General features: G+C 52.8%; 1 protein-coding gene across 1 annotated transcript; it reads right to left on the bottom strand.

Moving 5' to 3' along the window:
* Nucleotides 1-963: 963 nt before the first annotated feature.
* LOC142027793 (electroneutral sodium bicarbonate exchanger 1-like) lies at nucleotides 964-13,583 on the bottom strand. Its single transcript, XM_075022003.1, has 19 exons — nucleotides 12,518-13,583; nucleotides 12,055-12,302; nucleotides 11,022-11,207; nucleotides 10,861-10,913; nucleotides 10,535-10,809; nucleotides 10,069-10,156; nucleotides 9,293-9,563; nucleotides 8,660-8,904; nucleotides 8,390-8,523; nucleotides 7,643-7,847; nucleotides 7,392-7,559; nucleotides 6,296-6,628; nucleotides 5,455-5,568; nucleotides 4,955-5,116; nucleotides 4,085-4,336; nucleotides 3,210-3,278; nucleotides 2,494-2,667; nucleotides 2,297-2,394; nucleotides 964-1,084 (listed from the first exon to the last, which is right to left on the bottom strand). Exons 1-19 carry the CDS (start codon nucleotides 12,676-12,678, stop codon nucleotides 964-966), a joined length of 3,357 nt encoding a protein of 1,118 aa, XP_074878104.1. The 5' UTR covers nucleotides 12,679-13,583.
* Between the last annotated feature and the right edge of the window lie 220 nt (nucleotides 13,584-13,803).

Raw genomic sequence — 13,803 nt, 5'->3', positions numbered from 1 at the left:
GCAGCCCAGGGACACAGAGCCCCCCCCAGGTCTCATCTGGCCGCTCCTGTGACCATACGGTGTACTCAAAATCAAATACCTGAAGTGCTCCCTTAGATGCAGTGTACAGCCAGGGGACAAGAAGGTGGCAGTTCTGCATTTTGCAGCTCCCAGGCTGATGGCAGAGCCAAAGCAAAAAAACCAAAACCAAAACCAAACCAAGCAAGAGAGGTAAAACTGAAGCGCAGGGAGCAAATGCTTCTCTTTCACCTTAGGCCAACTGCTCGGACGCTCTCTATGCTGCCCTGCCACAGAGGGCATCCCTCTCGTACCAGTAAGAGACAGAAGAGTGAATTAAAGCCAGGACCCCAAACCAGACCAAAAACCCGGTCGTGATGAAGAAGAAAGTGGAGAATGCATCAAATATAACAGAAAATTATTTTGGACATTCCCAGTTTACATTTGGAAAAAAGAGGAAAAAAAAAAAAGCGGAGGAATTAGGTATTAAAAGAAGAGCACTGAATGATAAAGCAGTAGCAGTCCCTCTACCACTACAAACCCACACCCCCACACGCACACGTACGCACACAGACTTAACACCACCAAACTCCCATTGACTGTGACGTTCACCTCAGCTTGCTGGTCTAGAGACACTGAATGCCTGAAGCACACCAAGGATAACTGAAAACATCTGCATGGCTTTAATGGGAATCCTCCAACTGAAACAAAGCGCTTTCTCCCTCTGTCTGCGTTGGCACATCCCCGAGTCACGCTCTCGCTCCTCTCCTTCCAAGTCAAGATTCCTAAACGTGAAAAGCGGGAGTGGGGAAAGGCAAAGGGAAGAGAAAAAGAGGGAGAGCATCATCAGTGGAAGACCTGCCAGCTGCTGCTGATTCAGCCCTGTTTGGGGGACCACCCCAGCAGAGAGGAGCTGGTTTGCATGCCACGGTCCTCACTGCCTGTTCCCAGGGACAGGCTGTTTGCTCAGCCTTGCCGGCCAAAGCGTGGGAAAAGCGTAGGCGTGCACCGTCGCTTGCAGAGGAGCACGGACACGTTCGTGTGCAATCCTTTACCTTTTTCCTCCCTGGATTCAAAGGGTTTCTGTCTTCAAAGTGAGAGCCTTCCATACAGTCGTTGGTGACATTTCATCCAGGATAATAATCTCAGAAGGATCAGTCCTGCAATAAATATTTTACACAGCAATCCGTGATTATGGGAACTGATGCCACCAAGGGCATTAGCATCAGCAAGAGGAACAGCGGAGCCCTGAGAATCAAAGCTGCGCATAAGCATGGGAGGTTTTGCTGGATGAGGAGTTTGGGGAGGCAAGCTGGGGAGCTGCAGAGCAACAGCTCTGTGCAAAGGCTCTTGCTGGGGTTTAGCCCTGGTCCGGGTTCCTAAGCCACTGCTGGTACAGATCACGCCTGCAACTCCTCATGTGTAAGTATGAGGAACTCCAGCTACCGTAAAGGCGCTGATGATGCAAGGTTTGGGGGTCAAACGCGAGTGCTGCAGCCACTCTGCTTGGGGTCAGAGCCCTGCGATCACCTCCTGCAGCCCTGCCCCCGAATTTGATTTTCCCACCAAGCTGCCTGCTGGTTTCTGTGGGATGCCCCACAAAGAGGCAAGTGGAGAAAACTCTGCCAAACCCCTTCAAGCTAATCTTGCCGGGGGTCCTGGCGCTTGGTGGGGCTTTACCTGTCACTGCCTTGCTTTGGGATATCCATGTCACTGGTCTTCCCCACGTTCAGCTGAACTGAACTTGCAGCAGCAGCAGCTTCCATCGCCCTCCTGGACTCCTGAGGTGAAAAAGGGACAAATCACGTTCTCTGTCTTTGGTCAAAGTGGAGATAAGCTGAATGCCCAGCACAAACTTAGCAGTCTGCCCTCCCCTTCTGCCCCTTGGCAGCTATAGGTATTAGTGCAGCAGGGTAGAAACCGTTCACTCCAAAGGTTTTGGGGCAGGGGGATTGGGTGTTCAAAACACGATTATGAGCAAATCTTGCCAGCAGCAGCAGCAGCACCTTCTAATAATAATCATCGTAATGATAATGACCTTTGTGAAAAACGACTCGTTTTAAAAATTACACCTGTATTCAAGCGTTCAGCTCACTGCTACTTGAGGAAACAAAGGTTACAACGTGGGATCCAGGCTATTGGGATCTATTTCGATTGAGTGCTGATCTTCCCCCAACGTTTCCAGACAAGCTGTAAGAGAAACAGGCAACCTCACAGCCCGACGGAGATGTCCAGCCCCGAGGACCCAGCAAGCCTTACCTCTTCTTCTTCTCTGGCTTCATTTCTGGCATCGTCCAACTTCTTCTTCCTTTCTGGCATAAGGTCATCCAGAAAGCTGAGCTCGCGCTTTGAGAAGCAGAAATCCATCGCTTTCCGGACAAAGACGAGAGCCAAAACCTTCACGAATAAGAGGGAAGATGCGGTGAGCTCAGAGACGATGCCACCTCTCACTCCAACGCTGCAAACACCCCGCTGCTGAGCGGCGGCAGCTCTTACCATCATGGGAAAGATGATGGCGGCACGGGACACCTTGATGGTCCAGAGCAGGACGAGGCAGGTCAGCTGGATCACCGTGAACAAATGCACCTTTTGCAAGGGCACGTGCCGCAGGTAGATGAAATCCGGCTGGTGTTTCGCTGGCATCCAAAACAGCTTCAAGCGATCAAAGAACTGCAAAATAAAAGGGAAAGGTTGCCGCCTTGGGACTGCGGCAAGTTTCTGGCCCTCTCGAGACGTGGAGGCGGTTTGCAGCATCTCGCTTGCCGTCAGAAATCCTGGATCCCACCGCGTTCCTCCTGGGAGCAGCACCCATTTTCCCTTCGCTCCATCTATCAACCGGCTTGCCCCTGAGAGCTGCCCACCAAACGGCAACTATTCCGTGCCATTCCATTATTAGCATTTCTCGGCCCACTGAATCCCCCAGCGAGGATTTCCACCAGTGGCAGAAACTGCCTTCCCTTTGCACTGAATTCCCCCGCTTTCACGTAACCAAACACTGACCTGCCCTAAACCCTGAAACAGAGAGCGCTGAACTTGCCTGGTCCTCCCAGCCCTATATACCTCCTGTGCCTCCACCAATCTTTTTCTTACACAAAAGAGTTTCATTGCTTGCTCTGCAAGAAGTTTTTCCCATGCCACTGCTTTTTTCCCTGCTGCTACGGAGACAAAATACCAGGGAGACGACATGCTGCACGCTGTAAAAGAGTCCGTACCTGAATTCCTCTGAGCGACGACACACCCATGTAGAGAAAGACGCCATAGAGCACAGGCATTGGTATAAACTGGGGGGGAAAAGAGAAAAAAAAAAAAGAATGCAATCGTTTCTTTCTCCATATTGCATTTTCAGTATTACCACCCTCTTCCACAGGCACTGCCTAAAATTGCTTGAAGCCTTCCAGCTTCCATTCAGGCTTACAGATGGGTCAGGTTTTAACCATTAAAGATTTTGTGCGCACGAGTGAGCTAAGGCTCTGCTTTAGGCTGAACTTTGGAGTTACCTCTCCTCAGAATACTCCTATTTTCCAGAAAGGTTGGAGGAAAATAGGCGATTTCACCCGTGCTACCCTATGCCGCATTCTGTGGCGGTAGAAAAACACTTCTGCCTAATCTTGGGGCAACAGGCAAAGGCCACAGGCCTCCTTTTAGCCTAGAGACGAGATTACTTTGTGGGAGGAACGTGCAAGGAAGCCCACGGGGATGACCTCAGTGTGTTTAGCTCCTGGGAACAGCTGCTCCGGGGCATTTGGGGAGCAAATTGCAGCCAGTAAAGGGCTGCCTGTTTGAAAGAGAGCAGACGTGCTGGTCTGAATATGCTCAGCTGTAACCCATAAACATGGGCGGGCCTGAAAGACACCCGAAAATTCAAGCAGTTGCGTTGCTCGCTTGCCTCGAGCACACCAAACGGGGGCCCGAAGGGCTGCAAAGCCTAACCGAGGCTGGTTCCCACCGTGGGTCAAGCCCCAAGGGTTGGGATCACCCCCTCCTCCTCCGCTCCACAACTAACTACTCAGGCCTGCAGAGAGGGGACTGTTTTTCTGTAACCTCCAACAAGCTCGCGGTTGTCGGGTGGTTTGCATTTTCCTCTCACCTTTAACACGGAAGTGAAGAAGACGGAGCAGCCCATGAGCCCAAAGATCAGCAAGCCAGTGACTCTCTGCTCTCGTATCCCCAGAAACTTGGGTTGTTCTCCTGGAGCTGAGCAGTCAGACTCTACTTTGAGGCTATTCACGTGGGTGATGGACAGGACGGTCGCAGCCACAAACCAGGGCAGCCCCATCACCGAGCACACCCCCAGCATCACGGCCACCACGAAAAGGTCCAGGTGGTACCCGCATCCTTTCTGCAGGCAGGAAAACAAGAAACAGAGCATCCCATAGCACAAGAGCAAGGATAACGTTGCAAGTCAGACTCAAACCCTGCTCGAGCACAGGTCAACTTCTTCAGAATTTAAAACAAGAAATGGAAACAAGTAAGGGTGTACGCAGGCTTTGCACAAGCACCTGGCATGAAAATCTGGCAGGAGTTCAGACACAAGGGATATGGGGAGCTTGTGCGATACATACTTCTCCAAAAAATACCCACCCACAACCCAAAACCACCAAACCGTTTTTTTCACTCACAAAGAAAATTCTACCACTTGCGAGGAAGGTGTGACTCTGAGTTATCCCTGGCAGCGCATCAAAACAATGCATTCCCCGCACCTGCTGCCGCTGCCGTTTCAAAACAAAAACGCGCTTCCATATTGCTCCAAGATTAATTTGCTCCTCCAAAAGGTTGCTCATCTGAACTGCCCTGTCACTTGCTCCCTGCATCATCGTTAATCCAGGAGAGCATCCTGCCACGCAGCCTGACCTTGTCCCAAACCAATGCCTTCAGAAAGCATCGGCAATAAGAGCTTCTCCCCAGACCTGCAGCCCAGAAGGGGCTGGGGCCGGGGTCATCTCTCGCAGGCCCTTACCTTCAGCTTGTGCTCCTTCCTGTTCACAATAACGGCACTGATCTGCTGGTCCATGAATATCAAGATGGTGCAGAGCAGAGCTGGGACGAGCGCAGCCAACACCGTCCACCAAGGGTTGGGTCCTATGGGGTTGATGAACCACCCGCGGTCGTCTCTGGTAGGCTGCAACAAAGCCCACACATCAGCATCGTCTCCCAGCCCAGGCACTCCACTGGCTTTCCTTTTCCCCTCCCTCCCTGTGTCAGAGCACCTCCCAGCCCTGGCTTCATGTCCCCCTCTCCCGTGGGCTTCAGCAGTGCCAGTCTCCTCTTTGCAAGCACCTCTAGGTACTTCTCCTGTAGGTATCTAGTTTTGGGGCCATCTTCTCGTTGCCAGGAGGAAGCAAGGCACTTGGAGGTGGAAGAGGAGATGGTCACACCACCAGCATCTCCTCCAGACTCAGCCCTGCCCTGCCCCGGCATCACCTTGTGGCACCCCCACGTGCCAAAACACCCCATTACCTTGAACGTGTGGGGGACCTGGAGCTTTGGCGATGGGATCCCAACCACTAAGTCAAGGAGCACCATGATGGCGATGGTGAGGAAAACAGCAAAGTCGCTCACCGTGGACCGTACCTGGGGCGAGAAACCAGAGGTGAAAGGGGCATGGCAAACAGGGCCGTAACGTGAGATGCAAGAGTTGCGGACATCCACAACATTCAGGCTGGTTAACCAAATCCCACCACCCCTCTGAGCACATGCAGCCTGATCCCTTGCTTAGATACTGTTGCTGTGTTTGTCCCCGTGAGATCTGGCGTCAGATAATAAAAAAAGCTTAATTAGGCGGACAAGGGTTGGTTTAAGTCAAAACCTAAAAATAATAATAATAATATTAAAAATAAGAAAAGAGATGTCTGCCACTACAGCTACACTCACAGCTACAACGGCAACAAGGCACTGAGGCATCCTTTAGTCCTCAAAAGGAACCTCCTCATTCGAATCTACTTTCCGCTCGAGCACATAATGCGCAGAAGGTAGGGAAAAAAAACCACAACCCCAACCCCCAAAACTTTGGGAAACCTGACTTCCTACTACCTGAGGAGGGGGAAAAAAAAAAAAATTAAAAAAAATCAAACCCCAAAAATCTTCAATCTGGGGCAGATCGCGAGGCAGGTGGGAAATGCTACGATGATTTTGCACTCACGGAAATGAGTGCGGGACATCCAAGCTCTTGGAGAGCTTGGCCTGCAAGGCCAACGTTTCCCAGCTTGACCATGGCGGGGCTAATACTGCTTAGTGCTCCAGGAAAGCCATTTTGGGAAACGAGTGTGGAGATGGACGCTGGCCACCATCTTCTACTTACTCTGGTTGGAAAGTAGCGGCTGGTTTTAAACTTCTTCAAGAAGCTTGACAGGGCAAAGGTGGCGAAGAAGAGGATGCAGCACCAGAGGAACACATCAGGCGTGTAGGGGCCGTCGCGTCCACAGGCAGGTCCTTGAAACTCCCCACGCAAATGCCGACATTCCTGGAGAAACAGAGCGTCAGGACACAAAGGCAGTGCACGTGCGGCAGGGAAACCTCGCGTAGCTAGGGGGTTTTGAGGATCTTGGTCCAAGATCCACGACCCTCTAACTGCTCCTGCCAATGGAGATTTATATGTAATGAGCAGCAGCAGCTGAACAAGTGACACATCGAACTATAGAGCGGAGAAACGAGATGTGAGGGGACACCATACCACGCACCCTCGGCACATCCTCTGCCTGCCATTCGAGCAATCGTGGCTAAAGAAGACACCAGAGGGGAAGGAAACACTGGAAACTCTTGGGGAGAGAGAGAGAGGGAAGAGGGAAGGAGGGCTAAAGACAACCATGGTAGGAAAGGAGGAGAAGAGACAAATCGTCCCTTCCCAGGGGAGGGCTCGCAGAACCTGGCCAAGAGGGGATGAAGGCCACCATAAGAGCCTGCCGCCCTAGGCCCGGGCTCTGCTTCCAGCCACAACAGCCTGAGAGGCTGCTCAGACATGCAAATTTATGCATGTACCTACAGACAGCACTGAACGAGAAAGCAAGGCCCAGAGTTACTAGGAACCCATTAAGGAGGCCAATTACTACCTTTCAAGCATGAACTTAAGTCCTACCTACAACTTCTACAATAATCAAACCACCCACTACTTAACCTTCCTCCCAGTCAGAAATACTGTCCGGCAACAGGCTTGAGGGGGACACTTGCTACCTACCCACAACGCTGGGGACCAGGTAGACTGGGACAAGGTGGACTCTCCTCCCGAGGACCAAGCGGTTTTAACAAACCACACGCTAGATTTAAGCAAGGACTTTTCCGAGCAGCACTAGCACAGTTTGAAGCCCATCATTCCCTGAAGGGCTCTGACTTTTGCACCATGCAAATGCCCCTGGACCCCGTGGCCGCGGCGCGAGGAAGCAGTGGCTCGGGGCACTTACGGTCACCGTGAGGTTTTCCCAGGCGATGCCAGACACGTTGATCCCGTTGCTCGCCCAGAAACGCAGCGTTTCGTTGCTGGGATGGGTCGGTGCCTCACACTTACAGCTGGGAGGAGAGAAGCCAAGACAGGGGTAAGGGAAAGGCGATGGAGGTGCAGCCCGCAGATCCTGCCAAGGGGCAGCAGCTTTCTCAGGGGGAAAAAAACCCACTAGTAGCTGGTGAGGAAGTCCAGCTTGCTGTGCATGTGCACAGGGTAGGTGTCTCGCAGGTGACTCAGCTTCTCCAGAGCCTCGTAGATGAAGATGATGCAGATGAGGGAGGCAAAGGCTTCTTCCGTGAAGCGGGTGACGTAGCACACCAAACAGCTGGCATCGGTGGCCACCAGCACTATGCACAAGAAGGCGGTCCACAGCCCAATGCACGCCCGCAGAGACAGATAGGAGAGCGTGTACTCCCTGGGAAAGCAAAATGAAACAAAGGCTGCAAAGGCCAGCAAGAGGCCCTGAGACATGCCTGCCTTCGGGGAAAACAGGGAGCAATTCTGGAGCGTGTCAAGGCTGCGGATGGGAAATGCAGTTTCCAGGTACTACTACAGAGAGCCTCGGGGCTGTGGTGCAGGGTGTAGACCCACAGGAGGAGAGGCCAATTATTTAGTTACCACTGTTGAACAAGGATCTTGTGTTAACACCTTGGAGGCTGCTTGAGGTCAGGTCCCTCTTGGGCCAGGTGGTGTTCTCCCACATCACCCTGATGCCCTGACACTGAAACCAGCTGGGTTTGCACCCAGTCACCTGCTGCCAGCAAGCTGGGGCTTAATGATAAACCTTATGGCAATAAGGGTGGTTTATCTCCCATCAAAGCCATAGCAACAAAAGGACTGTCACTAAAATCTAGCAACTACCCCTAAGAAACAGAAAAGCAAAGCAAAGCATCTTTTCTCCATCACTGCCCCCTTCTGAAGGCTCTCGCAGCACCCAGCTGCGGCAGCCAGCCTTACTTGCAGAATTTGTAGAGGATCTTCTCAAACACGAGGACGGGTCCGGTGCTGCCGAGGATGGTGAGAGGTTGGCCGGCAAAGAGGCAATACACCACGCCGGCCATGGACGCGCCCAGCAGCGACTCCATGGCACTCTGTCCGGGGAAGAGAGGCAGCCGTGAGTAAATAAATCGTTAGGGAGAAACAAAAACCAAAGCCGATTCACTGCAGCGAGGACTTTGGCCTGACTTTTATCCTCCCCCATGCCCCCCAACAGAGAGACGTGCTCACTATCTGGCCATTGGTCGCCTCCCCCAGCAGTCCCCCAAAGGTGATGACAGGGGACATGCAGGCACAGTAGAGGAAGAGGAAGGACGCCAGGCACTGCAGGCTCAGACCATCCCGGAAGTCGCTCCAGAACCACGGGGCTTTCCGCTTCACGTCCAGGGTCAAACCTCCAAAGAGCCTGCAGGAAGGAAAAAGAAGAGAGTCTGTTCTCTTGGAGGAACACGGTGACTTTGCTTTGCTGCAGAAGGGCAATCAGAAGCACGGAGTCACTTTCGTGGCTAAAAAGAAGCACTCTCCTTCCTCCCAAATCAAGGAAACCTGCGTGCAATGGTGATGGCTGGGGCTGAGCCCAGCTGCCCAGATCTCCCCCCTGCCCAGCCCAGGGGACCAAGCTGGCAATGCGGAGCCCCTTCGTTGAACCAGCTAACCCCAAAGACCTGCTAGAAGGGAGGGTGCATGCTCAGATTTGAGAAGCAAACAGAAAAAAAACCCAAACTATTAAAGCTCCCACCTTCCCGTCCGCTGCAGTTCAGGGCCACTGTGTTTCTCCAGCGTGCTGTGAGAAGCACTGTCGTCAAGAGCTCCTGGCATCTTCCTTTTTTCCTGTTAAAATGGAAGTAAGATAAAGCTATGGACTTGTAACCGCTGGCTTGTTTTGCTTCTGGTCTGGCTCTGTGACTGTGTCAGAGTGGGACCTTGTGAATTTGGGCCCCTGAACAGCATCCCCAGCCGTCCCGCCCGTCCCCCTCGCGCCTCCCACCTGCGAAGGGACGTTTTTCGGGGGCTCGATTCGGATCGATGGATCCCACTCTCCTGGCGGCAAGACCGTGACCTGATCCAGAAACTCGTCGATGCCAGCCACGAGGTCAGCCCCGTTCTTGGCTTTATAGGCAACGTCACGGAAAACCTGCCAAGAGAAGACAACCTGGTGAGAGGACAACCCAGCTCGGAGGTCCTAACCAGTGCAATAAGCTCTTGGCTAAACGCAAGGCTTTTTCCCCAAAATTTCCTGCTGGAAAGGGCAGGAAATACTCCCCCAAAAGGAAAAATCTGTGCGTCAGGGCATTTGTAATCATCTCCCCCACGAGGCCCCCGTCCCCCATGGCACACCATACCCTTCTGCTTAAAGAGCAAGAGAAGTTTGACTGGCCCTGGCAATGCCACCACTGGCGACAGCGTGCTGGGGACCCCGGCAAGAAGGATGAGGTGCAGGATGCACCCCGGGTGGGATTTCAGCCTCCAGGATGTGGGGTGATGCAAATCTGCGTGTTCGCTTCGGGGTGAGAAAGAGGGCTGGGCTATTTGGAGAGCTGCGGGCAGCTGGGACAGCAAATCCTCTTCCTCACTACTTCAGAGACAGGGAGAGCTGAAGAAAGGCAAAAATGACCCGGAGCTATCTCATCTTGTCGCACCTCATCTGTCATGATAGTGGCCATGGACCTGCCGATCTCATGGTACTGATGGGCTTTTCCTTCTGGTCCAAGCAAAACAAACAGGAACCTGGGCAAGAAAAACAAAATGAGAGAGAGAAGAAGGTGTCCTTGCTCCAAGAGCACCCAAGGAAAGCCCTGGCAGCTCCCAGCCCGGAGCGTGGCTCAAGACGGGACACGTAGGCTCAGCGACGCCACGATGAATTTGAAATTCTTCAAAACCGACGGCAAATTTCATTTGGGGGCCAACTTTCATTACAATTGGCCGATGGGTTTAAAAGCTACAGCAGGGAATGGAGAAATGAAGGCGAGGAGATGCGGGTGGGGGAAACGTGCTTGCTCCCCCTCCCACTCGCCTTGTTCCCTTGGGACACCAAACTGATGCCTGCAACTCGATCTTTGGTTGGGTGTCTTTTTTACGGAAAAAATTTGCGCTTCTCATTCGCACCTTGTTGGGATGGGAACTTCCGTCATGCCCGAGAGGAGGACAGCCGGGCTCAGGCGGACAAATGCCACGATGGGCTGGTGAAGGAAATCCAGCTCTCCTACGAGCACGTTGGATGCTTCAGCCCCGGTGGGAATTTTCTTCATGAAGTGCAGCTCCGCCTGGGCACGACAAGCGATTTTCAGGCAATTACCCCAAAAGCAAAGCCCACAGCGCTCTGCAGCACACTCTCCAGCCAAGTTTGCAAGAGCAAATCTGGCCCTAAAGGCGTGAGAAAGCTACGAGTGTCTCACCTTGCTTAAATCCGTTGCTCTGCTCTCAGGGTTCACCCCATCTTTAGCTTCTGCAGCGGTGGGAGAAGGACAAGAGGTGATTGTTTGGGCTGGTAGGAAAAAGAAAGACACTCAGAAAGATGGACGAGGAGCAACTGGGACGCTTCTCCTTTGCCCGGACAAGTCTAATGGGGCCACAGCCCTGCAGAAAGCCTCACCTGGCTTGTAGAGGAGGTGCAGGTCTGACTGCCTCTTGCTCACATCAGCAAACGAGCAGACAGCGGGCAGAAGGTTGGTTGTCTTCTCGTTCTGATGGTGGTGCTTCCTCAAAAGGACTTCTCGAACTTGCGCCCGCACGTGCTCGTCAAACTCCGTGGACTGTTCTTGCTGGGCCAGGATCGTATCTGAGGATGGCAAAGGGAAACAAAGCCATCAGAGCAGAAACCCCAACAAGTCCCGACCCCCAAAGCCCCCAGGGAAGGCTGTGCCACACAGGCTGCACCCTAATGCCGGCTCAGCCTTGCATAGCAAGGCCTTTTAATAATGTTCAGCCTTTGCAGCCAAAACGAGAATTTTCTTCTGCTAAGAAACATGGCATCCAAGTGCTTATTCATCATTCCGCTAAGATAAATATTTCCCATTCTAAATTACGCAATTTTCTTGCCCGACCTGGCCTTTCTGACTCTACACGTTCACCCAAATTATAAGCGATCTATAGCACAGACGTTCCCAGAGCTTCCCGTGCTGATCGAGTGCAATTTGCCGAGCCCAGGGAGAAACGTGCTAAGAACGGCTCCGACTTCTCCAGCCCTTGAAAGGGCTGAATGGAGACCTGCCGCCAGCCAAAGATAACTTCTCCAAAGCGGCTTTTGCAATTAACTTCAAGTATCTTCCCCACAGAAATACACTGCTTGGTCATCGCCAGATAAACTCTGCCTTAAAACTCTTACATGCTGGATCTTAAGGCAAAAGCAAAAAAAAGAATGCGAGGAAACAGCTTGTAAGAAATAGTTCCTTTAAGGAGGTTCAGCTCTTACGCAGACTCTGTATTTCTAAGAGCAGCCTGCTAAGCCCTGACACACGCTCCTTTTTGGCTGCAGAATATTCTCTAGTGGCTTCTCCAACCCCACAAACTGCTTTCAAAAGGACCCCGCATTGGAATAAAAAAACGGTGCGACTGTTGCATGCCCAGTCTACATCCAAAAACAGCTCGTGAGAAAAACACAGTGGCACTTCTGGAAAAGGACGTGCCATTGGGGCAGGGTTTGATTTGGGAGTGAAGAGCACCGTGGCGAGCTGAGCTCGGCCGTTCCCGGAGGGATGCAGCGCCCATGGTACCTGCAATCTCTTCGATGCTGTTGGCACAAATGTCCAGCAGCACCGACCCGTTGCTGATGCAGCTCCTCAGCTCGGAGAGGCTGTGCAAGGACAGCGTGCCAACGTAGGGCTTGCTCCAGCGCTCGCCGCCATCTTCCACGTCCTCCTCAAACTTCAGCCACCTGCGGACATCGGGTGCGATCAGCCCCATTGCAAGAAAACAGCCCCAGCTCTGCAACCCCTTTGACAGAGCCACGGGGTGGCAAGAGGAGAAGGCTCCTCGTGCCGCCACCTGCAGCTGCAAAAGCTTCGCATCCTGGAGAGGAGAAAGCAGAGCCCACGGGCGCTGCCGGTGCAGGGACTCCTCTCCCACCGCAGCCAAGCAGCAGGGATTTACCTTGCCGTTTCCTTCCACTCGCCATCTCGGCCCTCTTTTACACAGATCTCATCCAGCTCGGAGAACAAGTGGTGAGGGAGGTGCTGCTCATCCTCCTTGCTCCTGAGAATGAACTGCACCCGCTGGGACGGGGAGCCTGGGGGCAGAAGGCAAAGACCCATCCCGTTACCGCGCCTGAACACAGCTCGTCACGCTCACGTGCAAAGTGGCCATCAGCACCAGTGCAGCCATAAACACTGGGCTGGCCCCTCTCTTCTGCGTCTGTCTGGGCTTGCACAGAGCCGTGGAGAAGGAGAAGCATCTAGTCCACCTCTGCATGAGGATGGGCTGCTTTCCTTCCCCACATTGCCATTTTTAAAGCCAGGATCCCTCTAAGGAAGACGAGCCTAAACCCATTATGCATTTAACTGCATTAAAAAAAACACAAACAAAAAAAAACAACAAAAAAAAAGAAAACTTGGGAAAAAGAGGGTGTTGCTCAATACGGCCACTTTCCCTCGGAAGAACAGCAACTCACTCAAACTAGCCACGGGGACCTGCTTGCAGAAGGCCCCAGCGCCCACGTTGCCCCCAGGAGTTTAGCGAATGCCGCGGTGGGACTTACAGTGGTAGCCCTGCTCCATCGGGGCAGAGTCCTTCTCCCGTTCCCCTTCCCGATGCTTCTGGCTGTGGCGTCGGTGATGCCGGTGGCTCTGCCTAACCAGTGGCATCCGCGCGCCCACGTACAGGGTCCGGTGGCCTGCGAAAAAGCAGCGGTTTTTGCAGCACTCTCGGCATTGCGGCAATGGTTGAGGTGGCCGGTGCCTTGCTAAGCCACGGTTATATATCCCAGGAGCAACGCCAGCTTCCCTGAATGTTATTTTCACTGGACCTCCTTTTTTCCAAGCCTATTTTACTCGAGCTTTGCAACAACACAGCAACAACAAGTGTTGGCTCTGGGTCATCTAAAAGTGCCCCCAAAGTATTGGACCTCTTCTCAAATTCCAGCTTCGGCTGGACAACACTCAGACTTGCTCATTAAGCAGCAACACAAGCTAATTATTTTCAAAATCTCTGTATGGCACGAGGCGACAAGAGACAATCAAATCAGTCCCATCGTAATGAACTCCAGAACAAAAAAAGAAAATCACAGCCCCGCGTCTGCAGCCCTGAAATGATTCTCCTGACCTCTCCAAGCCAGGAGCAGCCTCTGCGAGAAAAAAAGCCGTGAATTATCGAGCCCCGTGGCTACAGCTCACACCATGGCCTCCCGGGGGGCTTTTTCCCTCCATTTAAAAAGCCATAAT

This window comes from Buteo buteo, unplaced genomic scaffold (genome assembly GCF_964188355.1).
Source record: "Buteo buteo unplaced genomic scaffold, bButBut1.hap1.1 HAP1_SCAFFOLD_56, whole genome shotgun sequence".
NCBI classification, from domain to species: Eukaryota; Metazoa; Chordata; class Aves; order Accipitriformes; family Accipitridae; genus Buteo; species Buteo buteo.
The sequence above is the reverse complement of the archived record's forward strand: the minus strand, read 5'-3'. Positions and strand labels throughout refer to the sequence as shown.

Coding starts and splice junctions, on each gene's coding strand:
- LOC142027793 (XM_075022003.1), bottom strand. CDS start 12,678: ATGGGTCTTTGCCTTCTGCCCCCAGGCTCCCCGTCCCAGCGGGTGCAG. Junction 10,810..10,860: donor CTGCAGAAGCTAAAGATGGG/GTGAACCCTGAG, acceptor AGACACTCGTAG/CTTTCTCACGCCTTTAGGGC. Junction 5,117..5,454: donor AGGTCCCCCACACGTTCAAG/GTAATGGGGTGT, acceptor GCTTTGTTGCAG/CCTACCAGAGACGACCGCGG.